This window comes from Pistacia vera, unplaced genomic scaffold (assembly GCF_008641045.1).
Source record: "Pistacia vera cultivar Batoury unplaced genomic scaffold, PisVer_v2 Contig211, whole genome shotgun sequence".
NCBI lineage: Eukaryota > Viridiplantae > Streptophyta > Magnoliopsida > Sapindales > Anacardiaceae > Pistacia > Pistacia vera.
In genome coordinates, this window is record NW_022196015.1 from 946,802 (window position 1) to 970,187 (window position 23,386).

At 33.7% G+C, this 23,386-nt stretch overlaps 1 protein-coding gene across 1 annotated transcript; it reads right to left on the bottom strand.

The window, feature by feature from the left end:
* Positions 1 to 22,381: 22,381 nt before the first annotated feature.
* On the bottom strand, positions 22,382 to 23,059 carry LOC116129385 (secreted RxLR effector protein 161-like). The gene has a single exon (XM_031415132.1). The coding sequence runs from the start codon at positions 23,057 to 23,059 to the stop codon at positions 22,382 to 22,384; it is 678 nt and encodes a 225-aa protein (XP_031270992.1).
* Positions 23,060 to 23,386: the final 327 nt, after the last annotated feature.

The window sequence follows — 23,386 nt, forward strand, 5'->3', positions numbered from 1 at the left end:
CGCTACATCTTGAATGATAGAGAGAATCTAGGTAAGTTTGATGCTAGGAGTGATGAAGGATTTTTTATTGGATATTCTTCCAATAGCCATGTATTTAGGATCTATAACATGCATTCTAAAAAAGTCTTAGAATATATTAATGTTGTGTTTAGTGATGCAAAAGATTTTTCAAAATATTCTCAAGAATGTGAAATTCAAGACATATCAATTCCTCATGTGCCCACACAAGATGGTGTGAACACTGCTAAATCTCTTGAACCTAGACCTTCGGCAAATGTGTTGTCACCTACTTCTGGTGCTACAGCAACATGATTTGGTTCATGCAAAGAATCACCTGCTGATTCATCATTGCAAAAATGAACGGATAGAGTTGGTTGTTGATCTTTCTAATGAAAACATGCAAAGGAGAAATCAAAGAAGAAAAGATCCTCCAACATGGGTCCAAAAAGCTCATCCACCTTCAACTGTGATTGGAGATGCAAATGAGGTAATGATTACAAGAAGGAGAAGACAAAATGAAATTAACCATCTTTGTTATGTATATCTTGCTGAACCAAAGAATGCCAAACAAGCTTTGGAAGATGAAAATTGGATTGAAGCGATGCAAGAAGAACTAGAACAATTCGAAAGAAATGATGTGTGACGCTTGTGCCAAGACTAGAGGGAATTAACATTATAGGTACCAAATGGATTTTAAAAAATAAAACTAATGAGTTTGGTAATGTTGTCAAGAACAAAGGTAGGCTTGTAGCTCAAGGATGTACTCAAGTTGAGGGAATCAACTTTGATGAAACCTTTATGCCTGTTGCTTGACTTGAATCAATCCGCTTACTACTTTTTGTAGCCTATTGTCTCAAGATCAAGCTGTTCCAAATAGATTTCAAAAGTGTCTTCTTGAATGGAATGCTCAACGAAGAAGTGTATGTTGAACAATCGATTCGCTTTCAAGATCCCCACAAACTTTCAGATTAAAGAAAGCTCTTTATGGTTTGAAACAAGCCTCACGGGCCTGGTATGAAAGGTTGACAACTTTCTTTCTTGAGCAAAATTATGAACGAGGTAATGCCAACAAAACCCTCTTTATCAAGCGTGTTAACAATGAAATCATGTCTGTACAGATTTACATTGATGATATTTGGTTTGGTTCTACATGTCACTCACATGCACTTGAATTCATTAGTTTGATGAAAAATGAGTTCGAGATGAGTATGGTTGGGGAGTTGAATATGTTTCTTGGACTTCAAATTAAACAAATGAATAATGGCATGTTTGTTTCCCAATCAAAGTATGCTAGAAACATGTTGAAAAGATTTTGTCTTGAGAATACAAAGCATGCTAGAACCCCTATGAGTGCTACCCCTAAGCTATGCAAAGATGAACATGGTAAAAAGGTAGACTGTAAGATGTACTAAAGCATGATTGGAAGTCTTCTTTACTTAACTGCAGGTCGACCTGATATTTGCTTTAATGTTGGTACTTGTGCTAGGTTTCAAAGCAATCCATCTGGGTTGCACTTGAATGTAGTAAAAAGAATCATGAAATATGTTTCAGGTACGTGTGATTTTGGCCTTTGGTACTCATTTGAATCTAACAATTGTTTGGTTGGATATAGTGATGCGGATTGGGTAGAAAGTTTGGATGATCGAAAGAGTACTTCAGGTTGATGTTTCTATCTTGAAAACAATCTTATCACATGGTACAACAAGAAGCAAAATGCAATCTCCCTATCCATTGCTGAGGCTGAGTACATTGCCCCAGGGAGTTGTTGCACTCAAATTTTATGGTTAAAGCAAATGTTGAATGATTATAGTGTTAATCAAGATTGTGTGACAATATTTAGTGATAACACGAGTGCTATTAACATCTCTAAGAATCTAGTCCAACATTCTAGGACCAAGCACATTGACATAAGACATCACTTCATTAGAGAGTTAGTAGAGGAGAACATCATTGCACTTGCTCTTATGAACACAAAAATCCTAATTGGCTTATTTATTTACAAAAGCACTTGACTATGATACTTTTGTTTTCTTGAGGAAGTCCATTGGACTACTTCAACTTGAGTAGTTTTTCATTTCAGTTGATGAATAAAGCCTGAACATGCTACTTTTATTTTTGTTTATCAAGACTCCTTGATCTGTGCTAACATTCTAATTGTCATTTATTTTCTCTTATTTGTGTGCTAACTTTGGTATGTTGTGTCCATAGAGACTCTCTCTAATGACCTTATTGCATTATGAGTTGATTATCTATTCTTGTCACCATTATGAAAGAGCTACCTTGCATGAAGTGTGAAAGTTGTTTTGAGTAATTTTTTGACTTGTAGAGACCCCTATATTTTGGAAAATCTACCATTAATAGGATGACCTTCTTGCAAGTGTGAAAGCTACATTTTGGTTACGTTTATGAGAGTTATTTGCCCATTGATCAAAATGAAAAGAAAAATCGTTGTTTATTATGCTAATAAAGAAAAATGCATAAAACTGTTGGGCATAAGGGAAAGAGGGAGCTTCTTTTGCAAAAATTTAAAATTGACCAATGTGTCATTTTACCCCCTTAAGGACACTATCACACACTAAGACAAGCTCTTAGAAATTTATCTCATTTGTGTGTGATTGAGGAAGTGTTGTTTTGATTGTCTTATGTTAACAACTTCTGTATAACCTTTTTTTTTTTTTTTTGTTTTTTTTTGTTTTTTGTGTGTGCGGCCTCTTAAGATTGAAAATTTTGATTTATTAGTATGAATCACACAGATTAGCTGTCTTGATCCTCAAAAATTCATATGAAGCATTTCATAATTTTTTTTATGTTCCTTAAACTTTGCTCAATAAAGTCTAGTCTTTTGAAAATTTTTACGTTCTTTTGGGATGCTGTGTGCTCAAACAATTGCATATGTATAGTCATTTAGGATAGAGTTCTATTTCTAGTAAAACTCCTTTTCAGTATCTCAAAACTGCCGCCTACCATAAATGTGTTGCCTTATTTTTTCCTTGCGTCAGTCTTCCGTTTCTAAAACCCTATTTGCGCCGCCTGTGTTCTTTTGTCTTTATATTTTTTTTTTCTCAAATTTTTTCTGATCATTCTCGTGTTTTTTTTTTTTTTTTTTATCATGGATTCTAGAAAGAAAGCTATTGAGAACGAGAAAAGGAAAGCCATGGGAGAAGCCCTCAAGAAGGAATTCCAAGAGTTGAAGAAGGCCAGTTTGAGTCTTAAAAAGTAGTCAAAAACCCTTGTTGCTCCAACGAACGATTCGGACTTTGGAGAAGAAAGTCAAGAAAATGACTCAAATCACTCATCTGGTTCATCCCCTATTTCCAGTGACCACCAGAACTTAGAACACTCACAGGAAGCCTCACTTGAGAAGACACCTGAGAAATCCTCTTTGACGTCAGACAACAGCTCAAAGAACACACCGATTGCTGCTTTGAAATCATGCAAAGAAGGTTCATCAAAGGGCACACCTTTAAAGACTCTAACTCCCATAGAACTAGCGAAAAAGAAGGGTAAAGCCATTATGGAGGAGCCTTCATTTCGTAAAATCTCACCTTTTGCTTTACCTGCTGTTGAAAATAAGTTTAGGAACCACATTGTCAAGCAGACAATTGTGTGCGAAGCTAATGTTAAATTATAAGATTTCATGAATTCCATGCCTCGATGAAAGATAAAAATTGGTTAGGAACTGTCACTGGGTTGAGTGCCCCTGTCCAAACTCTTGTTCAAGAGTTTTATGCCAATTTTGGTTTGGATAGTGCTAAACCAAACTCGAACAAGCACAATGATCGAGTCTATGTTAGAGGGCATTGGTTTCTATTTACGAAGGGTGTTGTCAGGGATGCTCTTCGTTTGAAGAAGAGCAATAATAATTTTGATTTGACAAGTCTAGACTTAGACAAAATGGTCAAAGTCATCACTAAAGGTTATATTGTTGTTTGGCCGAGAACAGGTGTTCTTCAGCCTGGTGTGCTCACACCATTTTATATATTATTATTCAAGATCTCATTGACAAATTGGTCTCCTTCAATGCACAATTCAACTATCAGACATGAACGAGCACAACTCTTCTATGGAATTGCTCAAAGGAAAAATATAGATTTGGCTGAATTGATTTTCACTAGCATTATAGTTGCAGCACAATCAACTCACTCTCTACAGATTTTGTGCTTTCCTTCCTTACTTTACAACATCATTTCCACTTATAAGCCAAAATCCTATGAAGTGGAACCTGTTTTGAAGATAAAGACTGTCACCAAGAAGTCTTTTAGACAACCTATAGGGAACTTGCCATCATCTTCCTCAATTGATCAAACTAGGACTAACACTTGGCAGTCCAAGCTTTTTATTACCATGCAAAACTTGGATACATCAATAGACTCTGTCCTTCAATATGTGAAGGAAATTCACATTTCTCTCTACTCTCGGATGGACAAAATAGAGGCTGATCTAAAGAAAAAGCAAAAGAAGAAAAAAAAGTCTGCTCAGACAGAATCAACTGATCAGAATGTGCCACCTCTTACTCTTGTCATGCCTTCTGATGATGTTACTCCTAAAGTTCAAGTTGAAGAAGAAGAAACAACTGAAGATGAAGATGATTAAGAACCTGCTGATAAAGATGAAATTGCTCCAACAGATGCCCATGTGCGCATTGATGATGCTCCTTCAAGTCAAGATGAAGCTGTTGACACCTCTTCTGCTGCAACCCCAGAAATTCAAGTGGAGGACTCACATGTCACTCTCACAGCTCCTCCAAAACGTAAAACTAAGAGAAAAGCTTGCCGTTCTTCTCAATCCTCTCGAAAATCTTCAAGATTTATGAACAAAAAGGGGGAGTAAGAAGCATAGGGGGGTTCATGGCATGTTTTAGCCTTTGGAAAAAACTTTTTTCTTTGTGATTATCTCTTTGGGTGAGTTTGTTGCTTTGGTTGATATTTATTAATTTATTTATTATTTTTTTTTTCTTTTGTTGAACTTCTTAGCTCTTTTATTTTGGTTATTTGATTTTTTGTACTAACCATGTGTTTTCATATGTGTTACTTTGGTTAGTTTGTTTTCATGTTTGTTTATGCAAATCTGCAGGTCTTAAATGGTTGATTTAAACAGGTTTGCACTTGATCTCTTTAATTATGTTCCTTGTTCATAAGTTTGACAAAGGGGGAGAATGTGGAATATTCATTTTTGTTAAACTTATGAGTTGTGTGTGTGCACAATAGTTATGTGTGCACACTGGTTACCAATTCTTTTATTTGGCTTGTTTCATCTGTGGTGTGTGTGCACACCAGTTCTCAGTGAACACTGTTTACCAGACTTGTGTCTTGGCTTGTTTTGTTTCGCATGTGTGTGCACAACGGTCTGTGTTTACACTCTCGCTTTAGATTTTTTTCAACTTAACACGAGTTGCATGTCTGATAAAGTTGAAAAGATATTGTTTATCTTTGTCCCTTACTTTTTATGACCTCTTTACATATGTCACAAAATGCTTAGGTGGTCTAGGGAATAAAGTAACCTTTCCTGATTTGCTTTGTGGTCCAAGCTAAAAGAAGGAATACTTTCCTTATTTGGACAAATAATGGGTCAGCCCCTTGTTGGCTGATGTGGCACTTCATTGTTGAGTAAGAAACTCTTCATTATATATTTCTTCTTCTTGCGTAAATGAATCTAACCTTTTTGGACATTTGTTTCATTCTGTACTCTGAATTTCTTAGAGTATTATTTCTCTTAAAGGTTCAAGGTTCTTTCTCCATTAGTGCCAAAACCTCACCATATCAAACATTGACTTGATGGCTCTTGGAATATGGTTCCTTTGCTGATGCTGGTGCTGGTGCATTGCTTCAGCACTTGAAGATTGGTGGTTTACAAGCTGTTCACGCGTGTGTTCCCAGTGTGAAGTAGATCCGAAGAAGTTGCTACACGTTAAGGATTCAGAGTGTGGTGTTAAGTGTAAAGATAAACAGGGTGTTCTTTTTATTGTAACTTAGATCAACTTTGAACTATATCTTGTAATGTGTTTTTGACTTAATGGATTGCTTCGATCTGGACAAGGTCCCATGGATGCAGGCTAAAAGTGGATTTAGCCGAACCATGTATAAGCTGTGTTCTTTACTTTCCACACTTATGTTTGATGTGTTCAAATTGGAATTGCTTAATCAACTTGGTAATATTCTACTACACCCTAAAATGAGTACTTAAACGCCAAAGTGTATCAACCGAATACCTAACAATAATCAATAAAAAGACATCATCCAGGTTTAGCACAAATGGACATTAACTCCTTATCTTTGTTCTTGACTATTGTTATGTCAACCATGTCATATGCAATGAAATTGGGTATATATTGCGGGCTCAATTGCCACCATATTATTTCTTTCCCTTGTAAGAGTAATCGAAATGTTCCCACCTAAAGTTTCCCGAAATGGCAAGTTTTTAATTTATTTTTTTATTTTTTATTTTTTATAAGGCAGGATGTTCGGCAAGGACATAGCTAGAAATCATATGTAGGGGGGTCAAAGTTGGAAGAACAATACAATTTTAAATTAAAATAAGTACAAGTTTTGTACTTATAAAATTCTCATTAACTAATATATTTATAATTGTCCTCGGCGAAATTTCATCTTTTGAAACTATTGTATAATGACTTCATTATCAGACTATCAAATACATCAATCTCTATATACACAATTAAGTTATCATTCAACTATTGATCACTCATTCTATTTTGCAAACGATTCTTCACAAAATTCACTGTCAAAAATGCTCTCTCTACACTAAAACAAAAATAATAAGAAAAATAGTATGATTGATAATGAGATATACAATAAGAAAGGATAAAACATATGATAGAATAAGCAAAGTCTGTATAAAGGAATAGAATCATAAAATTGGGCCCTTTGAAATGTAGAAAGAATTTAAGAGTGGTAATTGTGTTAATAAAAACATGAAATTCATGAGAAGCAAGAAAGTGTGAGGTCAAAATTTATACGTCAATTCAATGGTTCATAAATGTTGTCATCCTCATTTTCATAATCCTATAAATAAATAAACACAACATCTAATCAAAATCAAATAATAAGTGGTTGTAATGTTAAATCTGAACAGTAATGATTAAGAATTGATATACAAATCAGTGGCCAAATTGGGGCAATGAGAAATAACCAGGTGTCTCAGAAGCTTAAATATTATAGATTGTAGACTTTGAAAATGGGGTCATGGCCTGTCTTCAATCTCAATCTTATGTAAGACTGAACATGGGATAAACATATCCACAACCTGTCATATCCCATTCCTCACCCCCCCCCCCCCCCCCCCCCCACCCCCGTCCTTGGTGTTCAAGCCAGCTTACGAGCACCTCAACTAATCCCCAGGGTCCACTGAACACCCTACAAGCCCAAAGGGCTAAGTAAGCCACAATGTTATTGTGGTAAGCGACCCCAAGATTTGAACCTAGGAACTCAAGGAAGAGTGCAAACCTCCTTGACCGCTAATTCAACCTTTGGGGGTTTCCACCCTTGGTTTCATAAATTCCAAATTCCCACCCATAAACCATTACTGTTAGCTATTTTTAGATTTTGACATAGGTGCAGAAGATACTATTACCATATTGCCCTTGACAAAACATTAATAAATTACTTTTTAACCCCTAAATTAATAGAATAAGAAAAATAACCATCTTACTTTCAAATTTATTTCAATAACACTCTCTTCTTCAATCTTGACATTAGCCCCATCTCTAACCACCCAACCATTGCCACTACCACCACCACCGAGCCATTGCTGCCACCCAACCAACATTGCCATTGTTACCCAACCACTATCACCATCCAGCCAAATTAATAAAATTTCAAGAACATCTTATACATCTCAAATTCATTCACCAACACCCTCTTCAATCCAAACCCACCCAAACCCTCTAAATTTTCTTTCAATCTAAGTAAACTTCATCACAAACAATCAAATCCACAACACAACAACCACTCAATCACTCAATTGCATGAATGCATCATGTGCAACAAAGGCACAGGTGCAAGGTAGTGGTGGTGTAGATCTCGCTAGGGTTGCGAGTGAACACAAAGCTGGGAGCGTATATTTGGAGAAAGGGCATGGTGCGTCACGCTCTAGACTCATGCGTAAGTTCATATGGCGTGACTATGCATAGGAGTGCAATTAAACAAGCGGAATTACTTGAGTGAAGATGGTAGTGGCTAGAACTCAGTGAAAACTGTGTCAACGCAGTTGAATCAGAGGGCTAGTTGAGGGGTGAGGGCTACAGTAAATGCCAAAAAATGACCAGCAGCGACGACAATGAGTTAGGGAGGGAGAGAGGAGTGTGCATGGTTGTTGGTTAGGGAGAGAAATTGGAGGTTGTGGCTAAAGGAAGGAGAGAGAAGCAACAGAAAAGAAGAAGTAGTTTTAGAGAGAGGGTGCTTGTGATAAAAATTTAAGATCCGGATAGTTATTTTGAAATTTTTATTTTCATTTTAGCTTTAATGTAGTGCAAATGACCACTTTACCCTTTGATAATTACATTAAATGATTTTCTGTTAATTTAAGAGTGGGAATTTGGAATTTATGAAACCAAGGGTGAAAACTTGCCATTTCACCAAACCTTGGGTGGGAACATGTCGTTTACTTCCCTCGTAAAAACCTTTTGTTTTTCAATTCAGTTTGAACTTTTAGGATAGACAAACATGGTCCATGGTTTTATATAAATATATAATTTCTCAAAATCTCTTCCGGACTATAGCTCGAGGGAGCCACCCATCCCTGTATCCCTAGGTGTGAGAAAAAGTTCTGCTACCATAACAAAATTTGTTATAACTTCTAGCTATAAAAAGCTAAAAGCCCAGGAGAATTGTCCCCCAATAATTAGTTGTATCAATTATAAAAAATATGTAGCCTTTTGACAGATAGGATGAGTAGTGTTCTATGAATTTTTTTCTATTCTTTATATTTCTTTTTGCTCTATTGTCATCTGGTGAACCTTTGCTCATTACTCTTTATAAAGAGATGAAAAATTCAATCAATGATAGTAAGAAAACAGAGATGATCAGGGAACATTGACATAGGATATAGATTTTTTACAATTAACAAAATAATGGCAGGAAATGTGAAGAAAAATGATTTTCATCATCTGTTTTTATGTATCATGTACATGTATATATATACATGCTTGAAAGTGTAATTTGTTATTGTACAACTGTACAAGCAAGGAAAGAAAACAAACTAACAGAAAAGAAACTCTAGCACCCATTACAATCCATATTTTCTATTCTCCTCGTGTCTAGACAACTAACCTAGTTAGAGTCACAAAAACCACTTAGATTAGTAGATGAACCTCTGGGGGAAAATAAACCTTGTGTAGGATAAACCTTAATATATCTCAGAATTTTCAAGGTAGCATCATAATGAGGAACTCTTGGCTAGCTTAAAAATTGGCTGATAACATGAACATTATAGGCTATATCAAGCCTAGTGTGAGTCAAATACAACAGGTTTATCAGGTGGCATGCCATGCATAATCAAATTTCTGCTTAGGTACGACTGTAAGCAAACAAGGCATGACCATGCCATAAGAGAAAATTGTCAAGCATTATCGGACGACATCGTTCCTCTTGGTCGTTAGTCTCTCTACCTAAGTTGTGTGGCACTTACACGACCACACTGCTCAAGCACGAACATCTGACATGACCTTGCGCTCAAGTTCAAAAGTCAAGATATTTCAAATTAAGATCGCTTCACACTCTTGACTTCATCTCAAAGGTCAAAGGCAAAACTCAGAGTTTGAAAGTTGGAACGACCATTCCATGTGGTGGAATGATTGTTTGTATTTGAAGAAGTTTTGCATGACATCGTTCCCTCATCTGGAAATTTAAGAAGATTTGGAAGAGCATCTAGATGTGATCATTCCATGTGGTGGAATGATCGTGCAATGTCCTTGCATGATCATACGACGTAGTGGAATGACTGTTCCAATTAACCTAGATCTGAGAAAAATAACTGTTATGTCAGGAACAACTGTTCGCGATTATGGAATGACCATTTCTCTAGGTTTTGCAGACTTTATCAATGTGGCATTAAATGTTGCAATTGCTAAACCTTTTAGGGTTATAAAAGCTTGACGTTTTTAGGGAAAAAGAGAGAGAGAGGAGATATATTAAATCAGAATACATTCTCATATAATCCTTAAAGCTCAATATCCAAATCAAATACTCTCACTTGTACTCATTTTGTGAACCTTTGAGAGTTCACTTGTTCTTATTGTGTGTATAAGCCTACATTGAAGAGGCAAATCATTCACAAACACTTTGATTCAAACCTTAGTGGTGAATTCCTGTAAAACTAGGTGCAATCTCGTAAATCTAAGTGTCTGAGACGAAAATCCTTGTGAAAACTTGACATGACCCATCTCGACCCTCCCTATCCCCTAGGCTCTGGGCGCACCCATGAGACTCAGGTGACCGAGACGTGCCATGTGGGAAGACTATGAAACCTGTTTATGAATTAAAACGTCAAAAACTTCTTCTAGCTAAAACTTTTATAAGCACTCTTTTTTTGTTTCTCACGAGTAAATATAATATCATTTGCAAATAAACAAATGCAATTGAATTTTTTTTTTTTTCAAAATGAACGTATGGTATCAGATTTTTTTCATATCTTTTACAATCCAAAAATTGAAATAAATATATGATGAAGAAACATAAACTTTGCAGTGGAAAATGAAACACAACTATGGAACATATGATAAAATGAAGTCATGTGGCCTAACCTTGAGTGGGATTCACTCCTCTGCATGATCTCTTTCTTGACCTAGTGGGGGGAAAGAAAACATTTGAAAATGAGGGGTGAGCTAGAAATGCTCAATGACTAGGGAATGGGTTAGTATGCAATAAAACATTTCAATATACGATAAAACATTCATCCTTGTAGAATCTTGTTTCCATAAATAAAATTTATAATATAAACCATCTTTCATAACCAATGCTGAATCTCTCATTGCAAAACTTCTTTCTGAAAACTTTTATGGTAAACAAAAATATACTCATGCTTCTCTAAAAATATCATTTTTAAAAACATTTCATATATAGACAACATTTGCATTTATAAATTTCCATTTCATATAAATGATATATATATAAATATATATCCAAACCATCTCTCAATTACATGTGAAAACTCTCACCCAACTAGTACCTAGGGTAAATCTGTCTAACCTGGTAAGATCTAACATCGCGCAGGTTGAACTACTAAGTCCATCCTGCTAGGCGGAATCGGTCATTGCTCAAGTCTTTGACCTAGTGAGACCAAGCATCACTCGGGCCGACACAATCATATCTTGTCTAGCGATATCTGCCTCATTGGGGCCTTCGACCCACTTGGGCCGGTAATATCAAATCCTGTGTAGCGATATCTGCCTTGCTTGGGTCTTTAACCCACTTGGACTGGCAATATAAAATCATGTGTAGCGATATCTACCTCGCTTAGGCCTTCGACCCACTTAAAATGACAATATCAAATCATACTCATGCGTAGAATCAAATCGATATCATGAGAGGGATGGGTACTACGTAGGTGGTTTGAAAACCACTAACATCTCATACATATTCTCAAAACATTTTTCTCATAAGCATATAATAATTTCATAACATCTCATGTAACTTAAAAATATAAATGCAAGTTCTCAAATATTTTAAAATCTAACAATTTCAACCCATTTTCATTTCTTTTCAAACTATTTCCCAAAAGTATCAAAATTCCATCTTTCTCATGTCAATCAACAGTTTCCAACAATAACATTGCAATAAAGCTCATTTATATAAAGAAATCAAACATATTATGCAATTTAAAACAATACACAAGTATAAATAAGTATTTAGAGATAACTTTGTTAAAATGAAAGTCAGGGGTTTAGATTCTTCCACTCACATTTTGGAGCTCTACCTTTAAGCTGAAAAAAAAAAATGATTGAAATCCTCTAACAATGCCCCGGCTTGTCTCCCTATATAAAAAATCTAATAAATCCTCCATACATAAGTCCCCCTAAGGTAACACCTCAATATTAAAATCATTGGACACTTCACACACCGAAAGATTAAACTAACTTCTTTAACAAAACTGTCTCATAACCAAACATTGGTCACCCTCGGATTTTTCATAAAACTTATATTCATCATTTTGAACCATAATTTTATGGGGCCTTCTAGAGACACATAAGTTGTTTCCATAATTTTCTCAAGTCATTCTAGAATAAATAACTATTTAAAACACAATTTTCTTTCAACTCATTCAAATCTGTCAACTATTTCTAGAATTGAGGTTACTAACTTGTAAAATTCATAACATTCAGCCCTTAATCTCATGAAACTCTCTATAATTAAACTAGACACATATAGGATTCACCATAATTTAAAATCACTTAATTTGGATAAGAATAGATACATCAAATCATTTTCCAAAATTACATGTTCTGCAGAAAATGAAAATTCTAGAATTCACAAGGCAACTTCAAAATATAAAATTCAATTCTTCGAATTTTTTAGTGAAATAAATTTCTAAACACTCCTCAAGAAGTCTACAAAAACATATCCAAAATTAAGCTTAAAAAAAAAAAAAAAAAAAAAAACCAAAACATACAAACAATTTTCTGAATTCCAAATGGTCAGATTTTTGTACAGTGAACCCTTATATCAAAATCACATCTTTAACCAAATTTTGTTTAGGAAACACATATGTGTTCTATCCACATAACATTATTTAAATGAATCTTCCCATTTTAGTGTAATCTCATGTCATTACACTCAATTATAACCAACACAAATCTAATGAACTAAAACTCATCAAAGAGGGAAATTTTAAGCTTTACTCACCTCTTATATGCTTGATCTTCCTCCACTCTCCAATCACCAGAGTTTTGCTCGCCAGCGGCCACTTTTCCAGCCACCTCCGCCGCTCTCTTCTCTCTTTTGTCTCTCTCTATTCTCAGTTTCATCTTTCTCTCCCTTCTTTCTTTTCTTCTTCCTCTCCTTCTCTTCTTCTTCTTTCTCTTTTTCCTCTGTTTTTCTTCTTCTTCTCCATTTTTCTTTTCTTTGAATGGTCACTCTACATAAAATATCTGAAAATTTTTAATTTAACCCCACTTGTTTTAGCTTTGGCTATTACTATAGTCCCCCAAAACTTTCAAATTCTAACACTTTACCCCTGAAATCACAAAATAAAATTTAATAAAATTCCATACAAAAAAATACAAGGTATGACAAAACTATTGTAGTGGCACAACCCGATTCTAGTTAAACTTAAAGAAGTTTGCCTTGAAGAAGTGGATGTAGGAGGCTTGTAGATATAGCTCTGAACCACTATAAATCCTTGACAAATTTCTTTCTCTCTCAACTCTTTATCATTCATTGCATAGTTGTTGGTTGAACATCATTTATCTCACTTGTTCATGCATTTATTGTTCATATTTATTGCCTACAAGTTGATTGCATTTATTGCTCTTCTTTGAGTTCATTATTGCTCTTCTTTGAGTAACTCACTCATACTTGGGTTGTTGAGTTTAGTCATTAAACATTGTTTTGATAAACTCATCATTTGTTTTAACTTTCATTAATAAGTTTTATTCCACGAATATTTTTATTGATTCCTATTCACCCCCCTCTAGGAATATTAGCCATATTTAGGGTTTAACAAAACACCTATATTTGCTCATGTTTTTAAATAAAGCTCCTTGAAAGCTTGAGAGTTTTATATTAGGATCCATTGGAATATGAGATGGTTTTGCTCCAAACAATCTGGTCTCCTCTAGCAACTCTAGTTCATACTTTCGTTGACACAATGCAATCCCTTTTGTAGATCTTGCTACCTCAAAGCCAAGGAAAAATTGTAATGGCCCTAGATCCTTGAGCTTAAAATGTGAGTGTAGAAAATCTGTAAAGGACTTTATCTTTGAAGGGTCATTAGTTGCAAGCACTATGTAATCTACATACACTAATAAGATAGTAAAAATATCATTATCTTTCTTTGTGAATAAAGATAGATCTACATTTAGCTGCTGAAAAACCATGACCCATGAGTTTTTGAAAATTTTTGGAACCACTACTGAGAAGCCTGCTTGAGGCCATCCAAAGATTTATTTAACTACAACACCTTAGACTAATCTAAAATATGAAAACCTTGTAGTAACTGCATGTACACTTCTTTAACTAATTCCCATGAAGGAACACATTATTAAAATCTAACTGGTGAAAATACCAATCTTGACTGATTGCAAGGGCAAGAATGGTTCTAATTGTCACCATTTTCACCACAAGTGAGAAGTTTCTTGATAATCAATACCCTAATGTTGGGTATAACACTTAGCAACTAACCTTGCCTTATATCTCTCTGTACTTCCATTTGAATTGTGTTTGATTTTATACACCCACTTACACCTCACTGCTTCCTTATCAACCAATAAATCAGTCATAGTCCAAATACCATTTTTTTCTAAGGCCTTGATCTTAGATCTCATGGCTTCTTGCTAGTGAGGAATATTCATTGTCTCTTGGTAAGTCTGCGGTTCTATATTAGAGAGATGGCTAAAACATAAGGTCTATAAACAAGGGTAAATTTATGATATGAAAGATAAGACTGAATAGGATAGTTTGGTACCTTTATTCTTGGAAAGTTCCAATGAAGTGCAATTGGAATGAGTAGACAACTTGTAGTGATAATCTTACATGTATTTTGACAGCCTTTTGGTTTTGGTTCTCACATTTGAAGGTTTGATTCATCTAGGGTAGGATTAGCTATTTCTTGGATGGAAAAGTATGCAATTATCATTGGTACAAAGTTTTAACACGAAATGAGATTGAAATTGAAGGTAGGGACAAGGAGGACATTTTTAAGGACAATTTTTTCTCCTAGTTGGATGTTACCAACATGTGTGGCTAAGGTATTATGGCCATTCAGCATACGGACAAAGATTGGAAATTTAGGTGGCATGTGTTTGGAAAAAAAACTTATGGTTGAAAACAATGTGATCACTAGCTCCTAAGGCAATTATCCAAACATATTTTGAAACTGAATTATCAAAGACAAAAGATGTACTTGCATAAGTAGTGGAAGCAGTGTTGGTTTGGGATTAATTCAGCATCTAGAGTAATTGACTGACTTATTTGGGACTGATCATAGGCACTTGTTAGGGGTGAGCGGTTCCGGGTACCCTGTATTTTTCGGGGGAACCGGAACAGCACAGTGTAGGTTCCCAAAAAAAGGAACCGGAACCGGAACTGCACAGTGCAGGTTCTTCAATTCAAGGAACCAGAACCTAAAATGCAGGTTCCGGTTCCTTTCCAGGGTACCCTGTAAAAAATCAATTACCCCCCTATTAGTTTAAAAAATAACAAAAACACCTTATAAGTTTACAAATACACCCCTAACAAATTTTCATTATTCATTCATTTGTGTCCAATGTAACTCATAACATAAATCTCTAAGCAACACTTGAATTCAATCAATTCATCACAATTCACATAAAATTCGTCAATCAAAACCAAAAAACAAACAATTATTCATCATACTACAATGTTATAATTAATTAAGTAATATAATATTTAATTAATGTAAATTATAATTAATTAAATTGTAATCATTTAATTAAGTATTGTAATATGTTTTTTAATAGAATGTTATAATAATTAATAATATACCATAAAATTATATATAAATGTTACAATTAAAAAATTATAATAATTTGATTAAGTATTGTGTAATAGTAAATTACTAATGTTTATAATATAATGTCAATCAATTAAGTAATCATTTAATTATGTAATGTTATATTAATTATATCATACTATAATAGTATAATGTAATGTTATAATGAATTAAGTAATCATACTTAAATCTATAATTTAATATTATAATTAATTAAATTTCAAATCATTTGATTAATATATAATGTTTATAATGGAATGTTATAATTGATTAAGTAATATATATATAAATAATTAGTAATGTCATAATTAATTAAATTTTTATCGTTTAATTAAGTAATGTAAAATATAGTAAATTAGTAATAGTAATGTTTATAATGTAATGTTATAAATTCAACTAATTATGTAATTATGTAATATTTAACTATGTAATGCTATAATTAAGTAAATGATCAAATATATAATGTAATTAATAATATATTAATTGAGTAATTATTTAACTATAATGTAATGTTTAATTGATGTCTAAATGAAATGTTATAAGGTAATGTTTATAATAATTAAATTCTTATCATTAATTAAGTATTGTGCTAATGTTTATGTAGTAAATTAGTAATTACTAATGTTTAAAACATAATCATAACTCATAATCAATTAAGTAATCATTTAATTATGTAATGTTTATATAATTATATGATTATACTTATATAGTATAATGTAATATTATAATGAATTAGGTAATCATACAAAATCTAAATTTAATATTATAATTAATAAATTTCAAATCATTTGATTAATATACTAATGTTTATAATAGAATGTTATAATTGATTAAAATCATATTATAAATATGTAAGGTAATGTTATAATTAATTAAATTTTTAATCTTTTAATTAAGTAATGTAATAATATAGTAAATTACTAATGTTTATAATGTAATGTTATAAATTCATAATTAATTATGTAATTATGTACATTTAATATATAAGCTATAATAAGTAGTGATCATAATATAATGTAATATAATAATATATAATTTAATTGAGTAATATTTAACTATAATGTAATGCTTAATTAATGTTTATAATGAAATGTTTATAAGGTAAGTTATAATTAATTAAATTCTTTCATTTAATTAAGTATTATGCTAATGTTTATGTAGTAAATGTAATTATTAATATTTATAATATAATGACATAATCAATTAAGTAATTATTTAATTATGTAATATTATAATAATTATATATCATACTTAATGTAATGTTAAGTGAATTAACTTAAATCATACTATAAATTTTTAATGTAATATTTAATTAATTAAATTTTTAATCATTTAATTAGTTTGTACTAAGTTTATAAAAATTATAATTGATTAAGTAATTATACTATAAATCTATACGTAATGCTAAATTAATTAATTTCTAATTATAAGTCAATTAATTAACTATTTAATTATGTTATAACTTTAGAAGTCAATTAATTAAGTAGTAATCAATTAATGTAATGCTATAATTAATTATACTATAAATCAATTAAGTAATGTTATAAAATTATAATTAATTAAGTAATCATTTAACTATAATGTAATGTTATAATTGATTAAGTATGATATTTAACTAGTAATTAAATTTATTAATGTTTATCAATTTATCATATATAATTAATTAATTACTAATATATTATAGATATACTTAGAACTTGATAATTGAAGTAAATAACTAAATATATTATTACTCAATCAAATATACTATTTTATTCAAAAATAATTCTTTTAATAACATTAAAAATGTAAAACACTTTTAATTGGATCATAATTCCAATTATTCACTTAATTGATCAAAACTTTATTATTAATGTATTATAATATATTAAAGCTTTTAATATGGTGTAATTTATATGTAATAAGTATAATTGTATTTGTATATTTATTTAATTAGGTTATTTTAAAAATTTAACTTTTTTCTATTTTAAATTTTTTTATATGTAAAATAATAGAAACTCCCCCATTATTTACATTTCACAAATATTTCATTATAGTCCAGGTTCCAAAATAGGTTCTAAACAGGTTCCAAAAACAGGTTCCAAAACAGGTTCCAAAGCAAGTTCCAAATAGGTTCCAAAACAGGTTCCAAACAGGTTCCAAAACAGGTTCCAAACAGGTTCCAAAACAGGTTCCAAACCGGGTACCCCTACAGGTTTCAAACAGGGTACCCTTTTTACAGGTTCCGGTTCCGGTTGCTCCACATGCAAGAACCGGAACCGAAACTGCACAGTAGGGGTTCAAAAAAATTGGAACCGGAACCTACCCGCACAGTGCAGGTTCTGGGTAGGTTCCGGTTCCGGTTCCGGTTCTTACCCCCGGTTCTGGTTCTACCCGCTACCCGTGCTCACCCCTAGCACTTGTGATTCATTTCCCAGATTTGGATTTGTGGTCACATGATTTGTTGTGGAATTTCCAGATTTGTCCTTAGGACAACCATGTAATTTCCAGTAATTCTCATGGTTATGATTACGCCATTTACCGTAATCACAGTACAACTTTCCTTTACCTGATCTGGCTTATCCATAGCCGTTGGATCCATTTTGAAATTGCCCATGTTGAAAACCGTTGGATGAGATTAATTGGTTGACCTGTTGCTAACTGTTACATTGATTGACATGATCTGGGCCATTGAAAGGATTATATAAAAGACCACTTTTCTCATTTCCAAATAACCCTAGCTACCCATCAACCCTTTCACTTTTCAAGTTCTCTAAAGGGTTCTCAAGACTAGATCTTACGGCTGCAAAGAAGTGGAATGCCAACTGTTAATGCTCATCTTGAATGACTAGTTGATAGAGATGGCAGAGTGTTGGTAGCGAGGTTTTGCTGAGCATTTGAGTTTGGAATGGAGGGAAGCTCTTGTTTAATCCCATCAAAAAATGAATGACTCGATCCTATTCTTTGATTCCCTAGAATGGTTGCAAAGTTTCAGATGACCTGTTTAAGGGTTCTTCAATGACGTCTAGTTCATTTTAGATCGCCGCCGTTCTTTGATTCCCTAGAATTGTTGCAAAGTTTCAAATGACCCGTTTAAGGGTTCTTCAATGACATCTAGTTCATTCTAGATTGCCAACAATCGATTGAAATAAAATTTCATTGATTGGGTTTTGTTGCTTGATTTCAGCAAGATTTTGCCGAAGTGTGAAAAGCTTGGCTAAATTGAGTTGGCCATACATTTCTTTGATGTTGGGCCACATCTCTTCGGCGATCTCTCTTGGTGGTAGTCCAAAGGCAACATTTTGGGTTAGGGAGTTGTTGATCCACGACTGAACCAATGAATTGCATTTGATCCACTATTTTTTTAGATGTGGCTTGTCAGGCAGTGGCATAGTTCCATCAATAAAACCGTCTTTATCCTTTGTGATGAGGGCCTGATAGAAATCGTGAACCCAAATAGCATAGTTTTTCGATTCGTGAGAGCTTGCTTGACTAGGAAAAGTTCTGGTCCATTCGACGGTGAAAAAAATAAAATGTCATCTGGTTCCAACCGTCATTGAGTGGTTGGAATGATATGGAAAGGGCATGTGTGGGGCTGTTGTTTAGACCATAGGCTTGTAAACCCGAAATAGGTATTTGGGCCTGACCCAATATTTGGGTCTGGGTGAGGAATTGGTTGGGAATTGGGTTGTAGGCCTAATTGATGAGTTATGGGTTGAGGGTTGGATTGTGAGCCTAATTGATGAGTTGCTCATTGAGGAGTAGGTTGTGGGCCGGTTTGAGTGGGCTCACTTGTAGTTTGCAATTGTGAGCATGATTGGTTGGTTGTTGGGTTTGATTGGTTCGTTGAGGGAGCCATTTGGATATTGTTTGGAGGGCTGGTATTGCACTAATCAAGGTGCCTATTTTTTGTGCAAGTGGAGCAAACTAGAGGCTTGGGAGGATGTACGCAATGATAGAACATTTTGAGAGGACAGAAGGCAGAAGCTTGGTTATGAAACCTGTTTTGATACCGTGTTAGGAGGAGGCAAGAGAGGCAATTAAGTTGCCGAAGTATGCCAAGAGAGAGAGAGAAGAAAGCTTTGAGATGAACTGTATATTTCACTTGTATGTTTTACTTGTTCATAATACTTCAATTTATACAGAAAAGAATATAATATGTAAAGAAATAACTAATTACATGATTTTAGGAGTAATAGAAGGATCCCATCAATCAAGGAGTAGAATATGATATTTGTCCTGTAATTGAGCTAGATCATATCATGTGTTGAATGCAATTATTTTCATGTATCAACAATATGGATTTTGGTATACAATTTTTTTTTTTTTTTTTTCTTTTTGTTTGTGTAAAACATTTTAGAATTATTATAAAAAAAAATATAATACTATTAATACATCTCCGATGCTAATTTATATTTAAGTTTTGTGAGACTCGTCTGTCTATGCCCCAGATTCTGAACCAAATTATAGAACGTTTGAAAAAGCTATTCTGAACCAAACTATGAAACCTTTGTAAAACGGTTGAGAAAATTATAGCTAAGATTGTAAAACGGAATAGAATTATTCCATATTTTAATCTTTCACCTAAATGAAAAGAACATTAATTTGATGTTTCTTCTGTCATTTCGATGACTTATATGAAACTCATAAATGTAGAGTTGGTTTGGTTCGAATTCGTTAATAGCTAATAAGCTTAGGCGTACAGACAATTATGTGATGAAAAATTCATAAAAAAATTACATCAACAAGCACTACATTTTGGAATCTACTTTTACAGCTGAGACATCTCTTACAAAATAAGTGGGAGTCTAGAGTATTATTATTTACAATTGTTGATTAAAGTTGAAGGTGCTGTTCTTGTATGAACCACGTCAAACACATGATATGTATATAAATCAAGTAATTTGTTTAATTGGCTTACCTTCCTGTTGATGCACGATTTTGACACCAACCAAACGCACGTGTGAAATGCTGAGTGGGCCCAGAAGACACACGTGAATGAGAGTGAAAGAAATGGAGAACAATGTTTTAAAGTGGTTCGGATGCTTAACAAGCGAATCCTATGTCCACTGTTATTGTATTAATAATGGTGGTCAGGTCGCGATTAGCGAGCTGATGTTACAAGTGATTACAAGTGGGAGAGCGTATATGCTATTTTAGAGAGAGATTAGCTAATCCCCTAAAGTGAGAGAGGAGCTCTCAATTTATAGTGTGATGGTTTAAGGTAATGATTAATAAATCTATGATTTGGTGAGATTATCCGTGCAAATCCTTCTTTATGTCCCATTGCCCACCTTCTATAGCGATTTGTGCGATTTGGTGCAGGAATTGGACACGTGGAACCTCTCCAACTCCTGGCTAGTCTGGCACACACCCACTGCGCTGACAGAAGCATGCTACTCATGTGGTTGTGTCTGCACGGCTACAGGTCTATCTAAGCTCTGACTTTTTATGCTGACTGAGTTGTGTGTCAGCCCTACTTTTTTATGCATAATACTTCAATTGTCGAATAGTATTGATATATTCATATTTAGGTATTATATTTTCTACATTATTCATGGGATTTCGTAATCTTAAAAAAAAAAAAAAAAGTGTTGTGTTATATCACCATCATTTTGTGAGGACATTGAAGAAATGTAGAGTTCATCTTATCATTAACTTAAGACTTTTAAGCTCACCACGTCAACTGGATGAATTTAAGGCAAGAATTCCCTTTTTTCTTAGTAACATTAAATATCTATTCTTTAATTTCGGTAGGGAAATATTCACATGTATTCTCTCTAAAATGTGAAAATTATGAAGTATAAATACACTTCAAACACACATGTAAATGATTTCATTCACTATAAAATATGAATTTACATATAAAAAATAAACTGTGTTGGGGAGAGAGTTGGAGATTTAACTCACGTTAGAAAATGTGGTTACCCATTTTAAGTGCAGCGGATATTTACCAAATAGATTAAACAATTCCAATTTGAACACATCAAACAAAAGTGCGGAAAATAAAGAACACAGTTATATACATGGTTTGACTAAATCCACTTTTAGCCTACATCCATGGGACCTTGTCCAGATTGAAGCGATCCACTAAGTTTGTTAAAGGGTTTACTTTCTAACTCTAGATTAACTGATAACAAATCAATCATTTAAAAGACAATGATCAAATAAAGAACAATAAAAAAGAGGATACAAGGCACATCAATTATAGTGGTTCAGCTCTGCAGCCTACCTCCACTTTCCAAGGCTCACAGTAGGGCATTCTCATTGACAAACAAGCAGTACAATAAGATGAATAGATCAGAAGAAAAAGCTTTACAGAGAAAGGAAAGAACACATCCAATCCAAAAACCTTAGGTTTTCCCAATATAAGGTCTGCCTTTTTCTTCAGCATCAATTGGTGTTAAATACACATGAGATCTTCCTTGATCATCCTCCACTTGTCTTTGATTTCTCCATAACCGTAAGATGAAGAGCAATCTGGAAGTTTCTCTTGGGTCATGAGCTGTGAAACTAAACAGAGAGGAAAGAAGTAGATGCTACTGAAAAGTAAGATAGTTGAAATAAAATAAGCATGTGGGCTTAAAATGACATCGCACCACTTGTTTGACTCCAAACAATAAGGTTGACTTCCATCGTGGCAAACAAGAAGCCACATCATCACAATTCTTTGCCTTGGCTTCTTGATTTGTCACCCCATGTGGCCTTGGAATTCATATGTTCACTCTTGAACTTGAAGAAGGCTTATACAGAGCCTGTGTTTTTCAAATAGGACTAGTTTAGTGAACATATCAGCAGGGTTGTGTGAACCATCAACTTTTTCAATCTCGATTTCCCCTTTTTCAATCATTTCCCTAATGAAATGAAGGCGAACATCTATGTGTTTCGTTCTTTTGTGGAACACTTGGTTTTTACATAGATGGATTGCACTCTGGCTGTTTCTATTTATCTTCACTGTTTGTTGCTCAATACCCAACTCATTTACAAGACCTTTCAACCAGGTAGCTTCCTTTGTTGCCTCTATTAATGCTACATACTCTGACTCTGTTGAAGACAAAGTAACCATATGTTGCAGCTTGAATTTCCAACTAATAGTATTTCCCCACAAAGTGAAGACAAATCCAGAGGTTGACTTCCTCCTATCCACATCACTTGCATAGTTTGCATTAGAAAAACCCTCAACATAATCATTATCACTCTGATTTTTCTTAAAAACAATGCCTATTGATCTAGTTCCATTCAAATATTTCATAATCCACTTCAGAGCCATCCACTGAGACTTTCCTGGATTGCTCATAAACTTGCTTACAAGACTTACAACAAAACCCAAGTCTGGTCTTGAACACGCCATCAAGTACATCAAGCTCCCTAGTGCACTTGCATAAGGAATTTTTGCCATCCCAGATTTTCTTTTTCAGTCTATGGACTTTGCTCATGTGAAAGCTTCAGATGGGCTCCAAGGGGAGTTTGGACAGTCTTTGCATCTTGCATGTTGAACTTTTGCAAGATTTTCTCAACATAATCCTACTGGACTAACTTTAGGCTTCCAAGAGCTCTATTTCTGATAATAGAAATACTAAGAATTTTTTGAGCCTGTCCCAACTCTTTCATTTCAAACTTGGTTTTAAGTAACTTCTTCAGCCGAAGCAACTTAGTTTTATCATGGCATGCCACAAGCATATCATCCACATACAACAGTAAAAAAATTTGAGTCAGATCAGTGATT

Coding starts and splice junctions, on each gene's coding strand:
- LOC116129385 (XM_031415132.1), bottom strand. CDS start 23,059: ATGGCAAAAATTCCTTATGCAAGTGCACTAGGGAGCTTGATGTACTTG.